The sequence below is a fragment of the Lepus europaeus genome, chromosome X (assembly GCF_033115175.1).
Source record: "Lepus europaeus isolate LE1 chromosome X, mLepTim1.pri, whole genome shotgun sequence".
In the NCBI taxonomy this organism is placed as follows: domain Eukaryota; kingdom Metazoa; phylum Chordata; class Mammalia; order Lagomorpha; family Leporidae; genus Lepus; species Lepus europaeus.
Genome location: NC_084850.1, coordinates 84740202 through 84758429, shown reverse-complemented (window position 1 = coordinate 84758429; position 18228 = coordinate 84740202). Strand labels below are relative to the sequence as shown.

Here is an 18228-nt window from a genome sequence, read left to right as displayed (position 1 = left end):
AAAATGATTTAGGAAAGGGTGTTCTAAAAGACTTGTTGCAGATCTGTGTTCTATTACCCAAGATACTGGGTAGAGGATCAAAAGTTATTTTCAGTGTATGTGTCAATTCTGTGTCTTATCACACAAATACTTTTCTTCAAGTCTAACTTTTGGAAAGCGGCCCTTGCAAGAGACAACAATGTTTATTCTACAAGTTTCATTCAACTTTACTTCTGCTTGAATACCCGTGAATGTGCTTTCAGTCCCTAAGCATCTTGGCAGATAGCAGCAAAAAGACAGCAAGGACAGATGAAAGAGAATCTGCAAACTCACACCATGATTACTTTGCACACGGATACAAGATAATTCATACTCTAAAACCTCAAGGCTTTCCTTTTTAAGAAAACAACATAAACTCAAGACAACTTGCCAACCCTTCCTCATCCCTCAACATTTTGATAAACTTTTTACACATAATATTGAGTTATGGCAGCGAAAGGTTTTGATAAGGATATAAATTTGTAAACTGTATTTTGCCCTCTTCTTCTCCATGCCCATGTGCAAGTTCATGATCTTTCAGCTAAGCTGCTTTCTTTTTTGGGAGGTGGGGGTGGGTAAAAGCAATTTTTGAAATACATCTCTTCTGGTATGCTGACACAAAACAAAGGACCCAGGTACCGCAAAGAACAAATCTACATACATTGTGATATTGGATTGGTCAGTCTGACAGAGTCAATGGCAGATCCAGGCAACCAAAACCTTGAAAAACAAAAGGCTCCACTTTCAGAGTCCCTGGTTGAATGTTCAATTAGAACAGTTCATTGTCCGTCCACATCTGGTTGTTCATGAAAGCAAAACCTATCATTCGAGTGTTCAATTCTAGCGTGAAGTGTTTTACCATGGAAGCGAAAAAACAAAAAAGAACCATCTACCTACCACATCAGCTGCTTCCCTTCTGCCCCTGTGTGGTTGGTCTCTAGTACCACCTTTATTTCCCAAGTTTTTTCAGCTGCTCTGAATTAATCACAACCATATGACCACTGCTTTTTTTGCACCAAGACATAAGCTCCTGCAACTCCAGGTGTAGGGATCAAAATTTAAATGATAGTACATTTTTTTCTGACACACGGACAGCTGTTCCTGTGTCTCCTGAGGTTCCTTTTGATTTGATTATTCCGCATTGGAGGTAGCAATGATGAGAGTGGAGGAATATCATCAGGACATGCCCTTGGGCTCTGCAATGTGCCTCTCTTGGTGCCAGTGAATAAGATGGACCCACAGAGATCTCTGATGGCGATGGCCAGGTCCTGCTCTACCTGCTTCTTATGGTTGGGGAAAGAGTTCCCTCCCACTTGAGAAGGAAGTGCAGAAACTTCATGGGGGAAGAGCTGTCCAGACAATAGCACAGGATACAGCTTTCATCTAAAGGTACAGAACATCAAACCCAGTCTTGAGGTGAAAGTCCAATAACTACAGGCACGTATTCATCGAGGCGAAGAGGCAAGTCTCCATTTCTGCATTTCGAAACTCTTCAATGAGTTGTTTTATTCTTTGCATACAGGCAGCTTCAGGCTGATGATTGTCAGTGCAAATCTTCTCCAACATAATTCTGCGCTGGACTCGGGTTGGAAGAATGAACCAAGCCTTTGGCTCTCTCCTCCGTTGTGACAGGCGGATCCATTTGGTCAGTTTGCAGTTTGGAGCCAAGGGGGAGGGTTACGGGGATGACTGAGGAGGGAGGTGGACATTTTACTGGCCCTTGAGCAGTCACATCTTCAAGACTGTTGGTGGCGCAGAGGGGAAAAGGCGTCCTCACCCAGAGGAGCAGAGGGCGTGCTCCCCCTAGACTTTCTGCTTTTTGTTTTGCAAAAAGCCGCCTTTTCAACGTACCCATTAAGCTTTCAAGTGTTTGATCTGTTTTTATTTTCCACCTTTTTCATCTTCACTGTGGATCTCACAGCTTGCCATATCTTTACTGGAGCTGCTACCAAATAAGGAATCATCATCTCCAAATTCCCTGGCTAGTGATGGTGCCTGCTCTGCCATGAAATCAGTTCCCTGGGAGCCAACCTTGTACTCAGGTTAAAGGATTTCTGGAAGATTTTTCAGACTCGTTTTCTTTATTGTGACTGGTTGCCTAATTCAGGGGGATTAATTTCTTCCCAGAATACTATCTATCCGCACACGTGGCTAGGCCTGCAACTCTGTCTTCTTTTTTATCTCCGTTTGAAAACCTCTGGATGCATCTTCCAGCGGCAGCGGCGCGGCTGCGGCGGCCAGCGCGTGTCACCCGCTGGATCCTCCAGCGCGGCGCTATTGCTGCGAAACGGGTCTTGTCTGAAGTGATGCAGCTGTGATAATTTGTTACCCAGCAACAGCAAAGTCACACACAACGTTAGAGGGGTTGTTGGGGAGGCAAAGTTTGGGATAGGGGTTGAAGAAGCAGTTGAGTTATTTACAGATGATTTAAATTTAGAATGGCTGCCCAGAAAAGGGAGAGAGAAAAATAACTGGAAATCTCGGCAAAAAAGAAACATACAAAAGTAACTCTTTCGATGCCCACATCAAGCCTTTATCACCCTCCTCGTGCCTGAAGTGATTCTTGCTGCCTCTGATATTTTATAGACCAATGTATTTTTATCACCTAAACAATACTCTTGCATATGGTTCGCATTCGGGTTTTCTGTGTCTCCCCAACTAGGGTTCAAGTTCTTTGAAGGCAAGGATCTTGTCTTGTTTATTTTTGTGTCCCCCTACAGTGCCTTGTACACAGAGACTAAGTGTGCGTGTTACTTGATTGACTGAAGAAAATCTGCCTGCCTAATGAAGAAGTCCTTCAAACTCAACCATACTATCCAGGTGCTATTCCTGGAAGGTACGGAGCCAGGGTTCTTGAGACTCCAGTAAGGGGTTTTTCTGTACTGAGCCTCTCTGAGCCCCACCGGGCAGCTTTTCATAGAAACAAATTTGAGGACAAGGAACCCTGTCCATAATAGCCTACTTGACCGGCACCATGACCTGGCATTTAACGAGAAGAGTTTTACCTAATTAACTAGCACCCGCTAATCAGTAAGGCCTAAACAGCTGCCAGTGGAATCTGAAGAAGTGTGTGTAAAAGCGGAAAAGCTGAGTTTATTTACTACAAATGGGGCACTTGTAGTGGGGAGGGGGGGTTACCAGTTACATGAAAGGACACAAAGAGGTCAGCTCGCAATTTCCAGAAGAGTTTGTGTAGTGAACATTGTTGTTGTTGTTTTTTTAACTGCATGACGTCTCTTAATTAATTATAGGATAGAAGAAATTAACATGTATTATGAATTGTCTCTGTGCTCTCGGCTGTGATTAACAGTTTGTTGACTGCTCAGAAGAAATTGAAGCAGAATTTGAGGAATTGTTAGTTTTTTAAATGTAGACAAGGGGTTGGGTCGTAGAAACTTTTTGGAGACATTCATTAACATGTTTTCTTAGATCAAGGACTTCTTGAAATACAAAGGCTCTCAGAGCTCCAACTTATAACCTCTAGTGGCTTGTGATAATTTCTTGCTTATGTAGTGAGCTACCCAAAATCCTTTCTGGAAGAAGAGATGAATTATAAATTAATACCAATGTGACAAACTGAACGGTGGACTTGATTTGTTCAAGGGAGTGGAAGCAATTCCTGCCTCTAGACGTGTGGTTTCTGCAAATGGTAAGTGAATACATTTATTGCTGTTCTGCTCAATACGATCACCTTGTGACAATTTGCAGAGCTAATTGGTGGACATTAAGTCACAACTTGGAGGAGAGTCATGGATTTAGACGAAAATGAATCATCTTTAACATTTTTATGGCTGCCTTTGGAGTGCAAACTCACCATGTCCCTGAGTTATTAAGCATTTGTCCTATTACCAGGGGTAGAACTCTTCTGAATAAGAAAACGATTTTGAAATTTCGGGCTATGTAGCTAAAAGCAGAGGATGTCTGGGTTTATTTGGCCCTCTAAAACTATGCCTTTCTCATCAAAGTGCTTAAACCTAGGGCTGGTGTCAGAACTAAGGCGTGTTCCAATTGGAACCCTTGTCTCCCACCGTTTTTAAAGAACAGCTTGTCTTTGAAATACAGTCATTTAAATGTATTTGCTCAGAACTGGCCCATCAGCCTTGTAAATTTTTTTTTTTTTGAGTTGGATAAAGTTGCTTAAACTTTTGTGTACACCTTTGGCATTGCTGTTAAAATGTACTTCACTAGCTAGGTAACCAAGTGATACTACTTTGGCAAATATGTAACCAGTGAGTACATGGATATTTTTCACTCTTCCGCCTTACTCTTAAAAAGCACTTGAACAGTCCTGCCCCAGCGAGGGCTCTAACAGGGAGCCCGGTTGACAGGGTTGCTCGCATGCGCTGTCGGCACAATTCTGTTTGTCGCAATGGGCCTTGCGCGGAAGCTTACAGGAGGGCAAGTGACTTTGATTGTAGTCATTGGGTCTGTAGCTCTGGTTACGCGCTGCCTCCGCCGGGTACTTGATTGTAACAGAAAGTAGTTCCGGCCCGTGTTGTTTCGGCCGAGGAGCCTTCGCCGCCATTTCAAGACCGTGAGAGGTAGGCGGCCAACCAGAGTTCCTAAGGTTCCAAGTCCGTAACTGCCGCCACCACTTAAGCCTTCCAAAATTCTGGTACGGCTGCTGCCCTCTTACTACTACCTCCAGAACCATTCTTGCCCGTAGTGGCGGCAGTGAGAGTCAGTTACCCCCTTTTTGCTCTCGCTCAAGAAGCTCCAGATGGCGTCTTCCGTGGGCAACGTGGCCGACAGCACAGGTACCGGTGTCCCATTCTACCTTGTCAGACTCCCTTTTGGGGTCTCGCGCCGTCTTCTTCCTCTCATCATTCCCTCCCTCCCTTCTAACCATCCCCATTGCATCAGTGGCAGCGCTGAGCTTTTCGTGGTCTGCTGACATCTCGAATTTTGTGCTGTCGTCTGCTCAAATATTTCCTCTTTAGTGCTTGTTTGCTTTTTTTTCTTGGTTTGTTGCCCTCCTTTAAATGTCCTAGCCTTTCACTCTCTCGGGATACTTCTCCTGCACGTGCGCGCTTAGAATGTCTTGGAATGGACTGCATTGGAATCCCTGCCCTTCCACTTTCCTTTGCAACCGGTTTCCCCCCCCCGATTCCAGCCCGTAGCCCTCTCCTTTTTCCTCTCCACCTCCTCCTACAGCCCTTTGCACCTAGCCAGATTTCGTTCTTCTTTGCCGGTATAGGGCGGGGGTGCTATTCCGTTGTAACCATATTCCCTCTTTGCATCACCCAAGGACTAGCAAAAGCTCGTCACTGTTATAAGTAACCTCCAGATCAGACACATTGGGCAGCTCCCCGCAGGGCAGCGCCTTTCCGGCTTTCTTTCGGTCGAGCGGTCCCAGTTTCGATTGGAAATTTCCAGGGATTCCCTTTGCCAGGGCCCAATTCCACCCGCTGCCCCCAGCCTGCTTTTTCCCACCCTGTGATCCCTCTCCGCCCGCGAGGAACCACACCCTTTGCTTCGCGAGGTTTGCCAGCCCTACGGGCCACTTCCTACCCCCGGGGGAGAAGCCACCCCAATAGTGTTGCTTTGGCGCTGACCACCCTGCCCGCCCAATTCTCGCTTTGTGTTACTTTCACGATGTATTCTTCCGCCACCGCCGCCGCCTTTGGGTCTTTCATTCCCATTCTTTAGCCCGGTATCTCTTTATTCATAGGGTGTATATATATATGTTTTTTTTTTTTAAGTTTCCATCCCTGCTTGAAGAGTTTGTAAAGCAACTGGAGTGTAGCTGTACAATATACAAGGCTGTTGCCCTTTGAGACAATTCAGTTGCGAGCATTTGGTGCTAAAAATAAGAGAACAACCAAATTCTAGGAGTGTCCTTCGGCTGCCTTTCCATATTGAGGCTATTTGGGGCGTGCGGGGGTGGGGAATTGGACTGCGCTTCTAAGGTTTCCCACGAGGTTATTTCTTTTGGTTTTTCCTAGTTGAGATGGATCAAGGGTTTTAGTTACTGTTTTGGACATTTTGCAGGAAGTAATAGGTGAATCTGTAATAGTATCTTAGAATTGTATGGAGTGGGAGTAATTAGTCTGAGCTCTCCGTGCTCCCCCATCGTGATTTTCTGAGATTTTAGATTCTGTTCTAGCTTGCCCTTTTCTATAAGTGTTATTTTATTTGAGGAAGTTGTGTCAAGTGTTAAAATAGATGAGCGGCTCGAAAAGTGATCAACGTAACGTGTTAAAAATAAGGAGCTAGGAAATAATTCTAGGGACTTGTCTAAAATGTAATTTTCTAATTTCTAGTAGAGCTATACCACCCTCCCTCCCCCAATTTGGATGCAAGACTGTCCTGTTTGTGGTCAGATGTGCCTTCTGTCAGGAAATTTACTTTGCTTTCCCGGTCTCCAGAACTCTCCTCAGCCTTAATGACTGGGGGAGCCAGGCTCAAATTTGATCTTGTCACTGTGACCTTGGTAGAATTAAGTAATTTGTCCATGGTTTCGAATTCCACTCCTCTATTGAAAGTGTTGTGGTGAACTCCCAGTCATGTATCACTGTTGTTTAAAGTATTTATTATTGAGCCTTAGGCAGTTTTTTTCCCATCTCTGGGCTTTAACTATATATACCCTTTATGTATCTGAATGAAGTCACAGCAAAGTGCTTTTGTTTGTTAGTCATTCTGTTGTGCCTTATCAACTTTTATATTTGAGTGCCCCCCCCCCCTTTAAACCATTGCTGTTGTAGGTAACTGCTTAGTTTACATAGGGTTGTTTGTAATAAAATCTTATAGTCAGTGCCAGAGCTTTTTGGAAAATGTTAGTGCTAAACTAGCATGGGTGGGATTTGCCTAATTTAGTCTCCTTGTGAATTTGGAATCATAGAGGAGCAATATAATCTTAGAGCTTTATTTAAAATGTTTGATGATCCCTTTAAATATTTTGGCTCCTGACAAATGAATACATCTTGTTTATCAGCTGTTTTAAAAATAGCACCTTGACTTTTAGTTTGTTTTTTTTTCCCATCTTAGGCTTGTTTCTGGTGTTGCTATTTTAAAACATTAAATTGTGAAAGATAGAAGCATATCAATGTAATTTAAAGAGTAAGAAACATCTGGCGTTCCCACCTAGGTTAAGAGATAGTTACCAATACTCCGTCTCACAGAAATCCAACCTAAAACTTTGGACAAAGTATTAAGTTTCCTGGGAGGTTATTCAGACATTATTAAATCTTTGTGACCTTTGCAACCACTTTTTCCCCCCCAGTATGTTAAATAAGTTGTAAGGAATGATGTTTAGTGAATCTTTAGATACTACCTGTGTTTTATAATTTAAAAAGCACAAAAGTATTTTTTGTCATAAAATGTAATCTTACTTGGAAATAAATATGCCTATCAAGTTTGGGAAAGAAAGTGTTAATGGATGAATTCTAAAAATGCCAATTCTGCACCTGATGTTAACTTGGGGCTATAAAAACGTGCAGAACACTCTAGTGCTTTACATAGTTTCAAGCATTTTCATCTTTAAGTTTAGTATACCATATTTTTACATTTTTTTGTTTGCATTTCTAACTTTTTGTTTTCCCCCCTCCTTCCCTCAAATGTTTTGATGATTCTCCAGAACCAACGAAACGTATGCTTTCCTTCCAAGGGTTAGCTGAGTTGGCACATCGAGAATATCAGGCAGGAGATTTTGAGGCAGCTGAGAGACACTGCATGCAGCTCTGGAGACAAGAGCCAGACAATACTGGTGTGCTTTTATTACTTTCATCTATACACTTCCAGTGTCGAAGGCTGGACAGGTAGGAGATATGGGGGTATCTGTTGGTGATTGCTGCCTCTGGGTGCTGAGCTTGCAAAATGATACTTAAATGTTTGAACCTGGAATTTTTCCATTACTGGGTATCAGCTGAGCCACCAACACACATCTGCTCTCTTGCTGACTTGTGACGTACCCAGCTGCCAGTTTTCCTCCCTACTTTTGTGTGGCGGTGGTTATATTGTCAGTATGACTAGAGACCTCTTCTAGATTTTTCCACCTGGCTCTGCTGCTTTCTTAACTCTGTTCAGGTAATGAATTATTCTTAGTGTACGTCTGAGTATCCAGTCTCATCACTAAGACTTGTCAGCTTTAAGGACTGAGATGCTCAGAAATGATAGTGTGTATGTTGTAGTAGGCAGTGCATATGTGGTTCAGGTTGCAAATGCTGTCATTAACTTGAGATGTATTGCTTTTAGCTAATCAGTTGTATCAACAAAAGGGAAGTCTTTGTGTTCTTGTCCTTTTAATAAATTGTCATTCTGGCTTATTTAGACATTTGAAGATGTGCGTCATTAAATCTTAACAGATGGAAAATGAGACTCATGTACATAGCGTTTCATTCTTGATCTTAATGATCGTAAGTTGCAATGTGGTAGTTTGGTAATAAGACTAATAAGAATTGTATCTAGTAAGAAAAATTTGAAATTTTTGAAATTTGAAATCTGGACTACTACTTTTGAAAGACTTGCATAAATTTTCCTGCTATGAACTAGTTAAAAGGTAACATTGTTACATAATTACCAATAGCATAGGCTCTTCAGAAACTATTTAATTTGTATATGGGCCCTACCTTCTTTTCTGTATATAACATATACCCAAGCAGCGACACTTTTTGCCTTTTCCAGATCTGCTCACTTTAGCACTCTGGCAATTAAACAGAACCCTCTGCTAGCAGAAGCCTATTCGAATTTGGGGAACGTGTACAAGGAAAGAGGGCAATTGCAGGAGGCAATTGAACATTATCGACATGCATTGCGTCTCAAACCTGATTTCATCGATGGTTATATTAACCTGGCAGCTGCATTAGTAGCAGCAGGCGACATGGAAGGGGCAGTACAAGCTTACGTCTCTGCTCTTCAGTACAATCCTGTGAGTAATATTTTAATGGTTATTTTCCCTTCACAGAAACCCAGAAGCAGTTTGATACTAAGAGGCTTTTGCATGGAGTAGTCAAGAGTTTAGGAATGTTTGTGTACTTCAGTTGGTGAAATTGTTTTGACCTGGTCTAACCTATGTTTAAAAGAATCATTTTATATTGCAAGTTAAACTTAAAAAAAAAAACCCAAGAATTACTGTTATTGCGTGAAATTCTACATCAGGCTCTAAAAAAATTTATTTGGGGCCAATGTTGTGGTGCAGTGGATTAAGCTGTTGCCTACAACACTGGCATCCCATATGAGCAAGCAGTGGTTCCAGTTCTGGCTGCACCAATTCCAATCCAACTCCCTGCTAATGTACCTGGAAAGGCAGCAGAAGATGATGCAAATGCTTGGGCCCCTGCACCCATGTGGGAGACCTGGACAGAGTTCCATTCTCCTGGCTTAGGCCTGGCCCAGTCCTGGCTGTTGTGGCCATTTTGCAAGTGAACCAGCAGATGAAAGATCTAAGATCTGTCTATCTTCCTGTCTGTCTCTGTCTATCTCTCCCTCCCTCTCTCCCTCCCCCCTCCCCTTCCTGTCTCTCCCTCTCTCCGCCTCCTTCCCCCTCTCCCTCTCCCTCTCTGTCTCCCTCTCTCCCCCCCCTTGCTCTCCCTCCCTCTCCTCCTCCCCCTGTCCCTCTGTCCCTCCCTCCCTCCATCTCTTTTTTTCTCTCTCTCTGTAGAAACTCTGCCTTTCATATAAATAAATCTTTAAAGAAATTTTTTGAGAGGCAGAGTGAGCACATACAGCATGCTTCCCCCAGAACCAGGAGTTAGGAACTCGACCCAGGTTTCCCACGTGAGTGGCAAGATCCCCATTACTTGGGTCATCGCTGCTGCCTCCCAGGGTCTGGATTAGTGGAAGCTGGATCCAGGAGCTGGGGCCAAGAATCGAACCCAGGCATTCCAATGTGGGATATAGGTGTCTTAATCACTAGGCTAAATGCCTGTAGTCCTCCTATTAGCAATTTTTTTTATTATACTCATAAAGTAAATGGCATGTGAACCTTGTTTCTTTGAGCTGTTTTGATTAACTTTGGATAAGTTCTGATAGGCATTTGTAACAATTCATTGAATTTTATGGGATGATGGGTAAAGGGTCTTAATCTGTAATATAAAATTATTAGGTGGCAATATATGGATTAGTAGATAGGAAAACTAGGTTCAAAATTTGTTCCTCAATATTCTGTTCTCTTTTCTTTCAACGTAATTAGAAGTGGTGGAATTGAGGCGGTAGTGTGCACACCAGGCTTTTGATTGCTTCTTCAAATTTTTTTTTCCCTAAGATGCAGATGTGCTGTGGGGAGTGAGTCCCAGTTGGCAGACATTAAGTTCATACTGTGTTAGGGTCTCTGAAAGATACAAAAATGTAAGACTTGTCCTCAGAAATTTGATGTAGAGAAGGTAAGTGTAAATTTAAAAGGTAGTGAGGGGTTCTAAGGAATCCAGAAAGAGTTTAAGAATATATTCTTAAGCTTTGTTGTCTGCGTTCAGTTTTGTAGCTACTCTGGAAACGGTTAATAGTTGTAACTATTATAGCTACCATTTATTGAAAGTGTACTGTGCTCAAACATTGTGCTAACCACTCCAGATGATTGGTCTTACTTACTCCTCACAGTGATCCTTCAAATTGGTAGATGGGATTATTTCCAGTTTCTTTATCAATTTTTTAGAAAACACGGAGTCAGATTATGTGACATTTTGGGGATCACCCAGCAAGTAATGGTGAAGTGGATGTTAAAACCTCAGCCTGAATACCTTCAAAGAAAGTGTTGAAACAGAAAAAATTAAAAAGGGCATATTGTGCCCAGAGGGCACCTACCCTCAAAAGACAGCCCTTGAACACAGTTTGCAAACCAGTCATATCCTGCTGTCCCTAAGTCCCCATTTTAGAGGTTAGGAAGCTGAGACTTAGTAATTTGCTTAATGATCCAAAGTCATTATGACATCAGTTAACAATTTTTTTAGTTAATTTTGAGAGCTTATATTTTATAATTTGAGAGTTTATATTTTTTCTTCATTGCCTTTTAAAACATTTATTTGAAAGACACAGTTACTGAGAGTTGTAGAGCCAGAGAGAGAGAGGTCTTCCATTCGCTAGTTCACTCCCCAATTGGCCACAACGGCTGGAGCTGCACCAATCCAAAGCCAGGAGCCAGGAGTGTCTTCCGGGTTTCCCACAGAGGTGCAGGGGCCCAAACACCTGGGCCATCTTCCACTACTTTCCCAGGCCGTACCAGAGAGCTGGATTGGAAGAGGAGCAGCCGGGACTAGAACCGGTGCCTATATGGGATGCTGATGCTGCAGGCGGAGGATTAACCTACTGCGCCATGGCGCTGGCCCCTTATTCATTGCTTTTTTTATGGATATAGTGAACAGTCACAGTTACCCTTCTGGTAATGAAATGATTTTCTTAGGTATCCTTTCAGAGATACTCTGTGTAGTATGTGTAAATTTGAGTGGCTTTTGTAATTTTTATTGCAGTACTATCTAGCTAGTTACTCACAGAAAGTTCTAGGGAATCTTTTATATGCTGCCACAGTGCTTAAACCCTGTTATTACCAAGACCCAGGGCTCACCTGTGTACCCAGTGTGTTAAAGTAGTTCTTTCCCTTCATTAATCAGGGCTGCTTCCGCCTTTCACTTGTTGTTTGAATGTGAATGTCCTTGTGCCCTCTTGCTAACCAGTGGTCCTGATTAACTTTAGCTTTGATTTTTTTTTTTTTTTACCTTGGCTTAGGTTTTCAGTTGCCTGTACGTGTAGCAGAGCAGTCATTACTGTTGACAATATTCCAAATCATAGGACTATATTAAGGGAAAAAGAAAGTGGGAGACAGTACCATGCTAATTAACCTGTTAACAGGAAGCTGATCATTGTGCCCTACCAAAGAAGTGACAGTACTAAAATAAATCATTAATTACCTCTTGAAGACACTGGACAGCCCCGTAGTCCCACCTAGTTTTATGTTTAATGTGTTGCTTTATTTCTGTTTTTACCAGAAAGAGTAAAATGGGATTGTACAAACTCCCTTGATTTCTAATTATACCACGGTGATTCTGTTTTATTTCAGGATATCCAGTCTTAACTAGATTTTAACTCCCTGTCAAATGCTTGTTGTCAATTCAGTACTGACAGAATCTTGAGTCTGTTCCTTACCTGTGTTCTTGTTGACAGTGTTTAAATGCCTCATGCATCGTGGGCCTGAATCATAGGGTTATTTTGGTTTTGCAGCAGTGAAAAGGTGAAATGTGAAGGTAGTATTTATCTTTTTAAGTTAATAGGTCTCTGTAGAAGTTACTCCCCGTGACTTGATTCTAGAAATTACCTCTAAACCGTAGAGCTGTTTCATGTTTTTACATTCTGTATTGTCTTCTGTAACACTGGATGGTTTAAAACTGTTGCTAAAATTTTAGTCTTTTCGAAGATGGCTGTTGCTGCTGGTGTGTTTTCACATGATGGCTCAGTACAGTTACCCATACTCAGCAGTTGCTTTCATGATGAGCATAAAATTGTCCTGTCTAGAGCAACTCTGTTTCTGAATCTATAGGTTGTTGAGCCATTGCTTCTGCTTGGATTATGGATGCACAGCACTGAGAGCTGCTGTTATCCTGCCCATCATGTGTTAACTGTCATTTATTACTGTCATGAGCCTCACATCCACAGCTGAACTGTAGAAAACCCATGTACTACTTTTCCTCTCTGTTCTGCTTTTTGTTAAGGTTATCTTGTAAATGTCACATTTAAATGTTTGCCTGCTTATTGTGTGTACAGTGCTTTGTTAAGTTTGGCTAAAGTTTTGGGTTATAATATGAGACAGGACCTGACTTATAAAGAAAAAAATGTGTAAGTTCCTCAGATGATTATTGTTGGAGAGTATTAATCAGGCGATTTCTTTGAGTGGGTGCTTATAACCTAAGCATTCTGTAGGAAGGTAAATAGCAAGTAGACTTCCTTGGCTGAAGTGGTGAGTCAAGTAGTAACAAGAAGTGAGTGTAGTAGAAGAGAGTCAATTGGAAGATTTAAAGAATAGAGAGGCTGAGGAGTCTGAATTTAATTTGAGAGGCCATTGAGAACTACCATAGGTTTTTTTATCTACCTCATTTTACTTCACTTTATATATGGTACATAGATGTTAAAGGTGGTAGCAAGGGGGGCGCTGTAGGAGGAAAGGCAGGAAGTGGATGTGATTTTTAGGAAGGGTAGTTATATAGGAAAATCTTTACTTATTTTCTTATGATTTTTCCTTGTTTACAAGGCCCTCCTCTTCTGTTAAAACTGTATTCAACCTTCATGATCCAGCTTAAACTTCTCCTTTGTGCTCATCTTTTTCACTAAAACTCTTAAAACACTATGTGGGCATTTACTATATGCATCCCTTGTCTTTCCATATACATTGTAAGCCCCTTAATAATGAGGACTCTGTTAAATTTCTTTTCCTTCTAGTCCCAGGCATATTGTTGACTAAAGATTTGCATGAAAGGTATTAACTTGGGATGGGTAGGATGAGCTAGGTTTGAGAAATGTGATTCTCTTAGCAGGTACAGTTTTGATTTGACAGGTGAAGCAGAATTTGATGTCTTTTTTTTAAAGATTTATTTATTTGAAAGATAGAGAGGGGAGTAGGGGAGGGAGAGCTCCCATCTGCTGGTTCACTCCCCATGTGCCTGCAGTGGTGCTGGAACAGGGCCGAGAATGAAGCCAGGAGCTTCTTTCAGGTCTCTTAAGTGGGTGCAGGGGCCCAAGTGCTTAGCAGGGAGCTGGATTGGAAGTGGAGCAGCTAGTACTTGAACCTCTGCCCATATGGGATACTGGTGTCCCTGGTCATGGCTTAACTTACTACGTCACAGTGTTGGTCCCATCATAGATTTTGGATTTTGGGGAGAATGGTGGTATCCTTGTATTTTTTTAAAAAATATTTTATTTATTTATTTATTTGAAAGGCAAAGTTACCGAGAGGCAGAAGCAGGCGAAGGTCTTCCATTTGCTGGTTCACTCCCCAAGTGGCCACAATGGGCAGAGCTGGGCCAATCCGAAGCCAGGAGCCAGGAGCTTCTTCTAGGTCTCACACATGAGCCCAGGGGCCAAAAGACTTGGGCCATTTTCCACTGCATTTCCAGGCCATAGCAGAGAGCTGAATGGGAAGTGGAGCAGCCGAGCCTCGAAGTGGCACCCATATGGGATGCTGGCACTGCAGGTGTTGGCTTTACCTGCTACGCCACAGTGCTGGCCCCAAGTATTTTAACTGTGGGTATTTTGTTAACTTGATTTAGTATGCTGTAATGGACCCAGATGATATAACTGAATCTATAGATAGGTAGATAGGTATACTGTCAGAACTTGGATGGCATCCATCCAAGAACTTTATAGAAACTAGAGGGTAAAATTATGCAACAGTTGGCTAAAATGTACAGCCAATTATGGTCATTGTTGGAGAATTATTGCAAGACTTCTGAATATTATGACCCAGAAAAGGCCTAGGACTTGGTAAAAGTCCAAAGATACAACTGTAATTATCAAGTAGTAGATTGGGTTATTCAGTCAGTCTGCCAAAAAAGAGGGCTAACCCTTAAAGTTTAGGGGAAAAAGAGCTGTAGAAAATAGCAAGATTATAGTTTTCATTACTTCTGAGAGTATAAATAGGGTTAAAAAGCACGTATTAGGGTGTGGGTGTTTGGTGCAGCAGTTAAGATACTGCTCGGGATGCCCACATCCCATATTGAAGTGCGTAGGTTCAAGGCCCCGCTCTGCTTCCTATTCCAGCTTCCTACTAATGTGAGTTCGTGTTACCTACGCGGGTGACTCGTACTGAGTGCTCAGCTCCTGACTTGTGCCTGGCTCAGCTTGGATTTTGGGGGGCATTTGGGGTGGGAAGCAGCAGATGGGAGAGTTCTATGTCTTTTTCTTGTCTCTGTCTGCCTTTCAAATAAATAAATTTAACAAAAGTACTTATTACACTAATTCGAGGAGGGTAAGTTTGTAATATAAGTGGTACCTGTGATGGTGTTTTGAGGATTAGAATTGACTTTTTGTGCTTGAGATTGTGGGAGACAACCAGACTCTCCCACAACAATGGTCATTGTCTGAGGGACAGCAGTGAATCTGGCAGGTAGGGAGCTGACCTGCTACACCTACCGTGAGTGTGAGTGTTCTGTGGCAGCCTGTATTTTGTTGGCAGACTTTTGGGTTTGCCTTAATGGATGATAATATATAACCACAAAAGCTGTTGATCAGTAAAATTAATCAACTGATTCTGGAAACCATAATATAGTGGCAGGGAGAATAATATACATGAGGATTCTTTGGCACAGTTGACAAAATTTCACTTTCTAGGACTTAATTTAAGGCTTTCACCCGCAGAGCAGTTTGGAACGATAAGCATGCTTCCGATTGCCATTATCTCTGCTTGTTGACTGATACATTCTACCGACAAAGGCAAACTAGGGCAAATAAAATTTGAGCTTGCTGTTCTAATGAGTGTCTCACACTGATGAACGGACGGGTGAGTCAGATGACTAGCACCACCATTGAGCTGCTAATAAAAAGCAGAGTCAACGGCTTTTCATTATTCACCCACTCAACTCTAATGGTACTTAATACTAATGAGGAATCTAGTGGCAGGTGCCAGGACTGAGGCTTTGGTTGGATGGTAATCCTTCGGTGCAAACATGAAGTGAAGTCAAGGTTTCTGAATATGCCTGGCACCCTAAGGGTAGGTCTGCGCGTAGGTAACCATGTGCTAAATAGAGTACTGTTTTTCAGCTGTGGAAAATTTTCAGCCCTTGTTACTGGAGTGATTCATCATAACCTTGAATAAAACAGTTGAATGAGTGTTTTTTGCTTGCTTGTTTGTTTGAAATTACTGACATTTGGAAATAGGAAGCACTTTAGTAAGGTCCCAGTGTCTTTTTGTCTGGAACTGGTAGGGCCAAATCCTTTTCAACATTTCAGATTTCTTTGGATTTTAGAAAGCTAGGTATGCCATACGTAAAACTCTCCATCAGATCTGGAGCAGTACCTTACAGTAAAAGACATTTTATAATTTTGCAGCAGAAGACAGGAGTATTCATACTAGGTGAGATGTGCAGGCACATTCTATAAATAGCTTCTTGTCAGTTCGGATCAGGTTTAACCAGCACATGAGTATTTGGAACTTTCTGGGATTTGGAATTGCGGATGGCAGATGGTGGTCATGCACATAAGTTGGTCAGGCAGCATTTTTACTTGCACAAAGAAAATTGCGGGGAGCCAGGTATATAAAAGTGATTACAAGATCATTTTGATTCACGAAGCAGAGTATAGTTAATGACGGTGTGTCTCTGGGCTTCTAGGATTTGTACTGTGTTCGCAGTGACCTGGGGAACCTGCTCAAAGCCCTGGGTCGCTTGGAAGAAGCCAAGGTAGGTGTTTGATAAAACACACTTACACATCAGTGTTAAGGAAACTTGTCCTTTTTGCCAAGTCTTCAACTCTTCATTGAGCTATCTTCACAAAACAGTCCTATGAAAGAGGAAAACTGACGGCATGACTCGCCTCAGACTAGAGCAGGGCCAGCCTTTGGCATATCTGTTCTAAATCTGGGGATAAAGCAAGACCCTGAACATTGTGGAGCCTTTCTGCTGAGCTAGATCAACTTTATAACAATGGGCTCCGTCATGATCTTATGTGGGAATAAATAACATTCCTTCAAATCTGAGGCTTGCCTGCTGGTGACAAGCAGAGCGCCTGTGGTTTGGCTCAAGACTCCTATATGATGCAGGTGCCATTGAAAATGCTGCTCTTCTAAGTCCTTTGTGGCTTGTAAGTGGAGAAGAATTTCATCCAAATGTTACCCTGTAATACTGGCATTTAAAATTCTTATTTAACCTTCCTCCCTTCATCTTCCTCACCCTTTTTACAGTGGAAGAAAGGCTGTTAAAATGATTGTGAATTAATAATTGGAAAATCCTGCCCCTTGTCCTCGTTCCCTCCCCACAAGTTCCTTTTTCCTCTTTTCCAATTCTAGTTGTCTACCTTCTTTTCTCCCTTACTTCCTTCTTTATTCCTCCCCACCCCACCTTCTTAAAACAAAAAAGTCAGAAGGACAAAGCTGGTTTGTTTGGGAAATGGACTGATCGAAAGAAAACTTGCCAAAGTGGAAAGGTGGCTTTTAGCATTCTGTGTTTCCAAATAATGAATTTGAACACCAGGTTGGGTTAATTAAAGCTTTTGGTATCATTTAAAATTAAATTTATAAATGCAGTTGTCTTGTTACAAGCCACCTTACGCAACCGCGCTGCAGGGGTGAGGAGTGGGGAGAAACCAGAATGCTTCTGAAACTCCCACCTGTTGCTCTGAGCCCCACGCGCATGCTAATGCGTGGAGTGTATGCGCAGCGTAGCTGTCTGTTTGACTGCTTCATCCAGGGAGGGAGAAGGCTTTTCAGCACCAGCTAATGCTAAAAGGCACTAGTTTTCAGTGCATAGCTCTCATAAATTCTGCTGACACTTTGGATTAACCTTATGTAGGTTTCCAGCTACTGAATTGTAATTGATTTCAATCTTAGCTGATGAATCTAATTGGTAATTTAGAGAACAAATATTTGATAAGCTCCTATTAATTGTCACCCCACCAAGCGGACAGCTAACATGAATTGCACTTCACTGCAGCTTTAGAGATCGGTTTAGGCTGAGACATTGCGCCTGCCTTAGGTTGCTGACTTCTTTATTTCAGAGCTCTGGAGACACCTAGTTTGAAAAATGTTATTCTGTTTTTTGTGAGAACTTAGTAAACAAGAAAATACTCTTGAGTGAAATGCAATGTATTTCTTTTGTAATCAGTGCATTTGAAAATTCAAGCCAGCATATTCCTAGTAGTTGGAAGCAAAATTAAGTTGTCTTTGTAGAAAACGAAGAGCCTTTCTTCCAGCAAAAATCCCTGCTGTATGCAATAGCCCTGATTAACCCTCTCCCTTCTGCATGTTTCCCATGTTACAGACTTGAGACTGTCCTCATTCCCATATGTAATAGACATCCAAAGAATTTCAATTGCTTTGTTGAACTTTTACTAATGATCTTGTTTTTATTTTCTCTCTTGTTTTTGGTTTTTCACCATTGATATTGTATTTAGAAGGTTTCAGGTGGGTGAAACCTCCTATTCCATGCGTAAGGTGCCTCGCTGAAGGGAGCTCGAGGCCTGGATCTAGGGCAGACACACAACCTCCTCCTCCTCTTCCAGCAAGGAACGCACCGAAAAGTCACATGATGAGAAATATGGTAACGGGTTTGTAACTGCCACAGCAAAACAATTTGCCTCCAT

At 42.1% G+C, this 18228-nt stretch overlaps 1 protein-coding gene and 1 pseudogene across 2 annotated transcripts in view; one reads left to right on the top strand and one right to left on the bottom strand.

Moving 5' to 3' along the window:
• Positions 1-597: 597 nt before the first annotated feature.
• LOC133752726 (suppressor of cytokine signaling 6-like) lies at positions 598-4672 on the bottom strand (annotated as a pseudogene).
• Positions 4517-18228, top strand: part of OGT (O-linked N-acetylglucosamine (GlcNAc) transferase) — a 42672-nt gene continuing 28960 nt past the window's right edge. The window contains exons 1-4 of one of the 2 annotated variants that reach the window (XM_062183695.1): positions 4517-4775; positions 7625-7775; positions 8641-8884; positions 16263-16331. In XM_062183695.1, the coding sequence (XP_062039679.1) occupies positions 4739-4775; positions 7625-7775; positions 8641-8884; positions 16263-16331 (501 nt within the window). In that variant the 5' untranslated portion in view covers positions 4517-4738. Of the gene's footprint in view, positions 4776-7594; positions 7776-8640; positions 8885-16262; positions 16332-18228 lie in introns of both variants that reach the window. The other variant, XM_062183694.1, reaches the window with a different exon arrangement.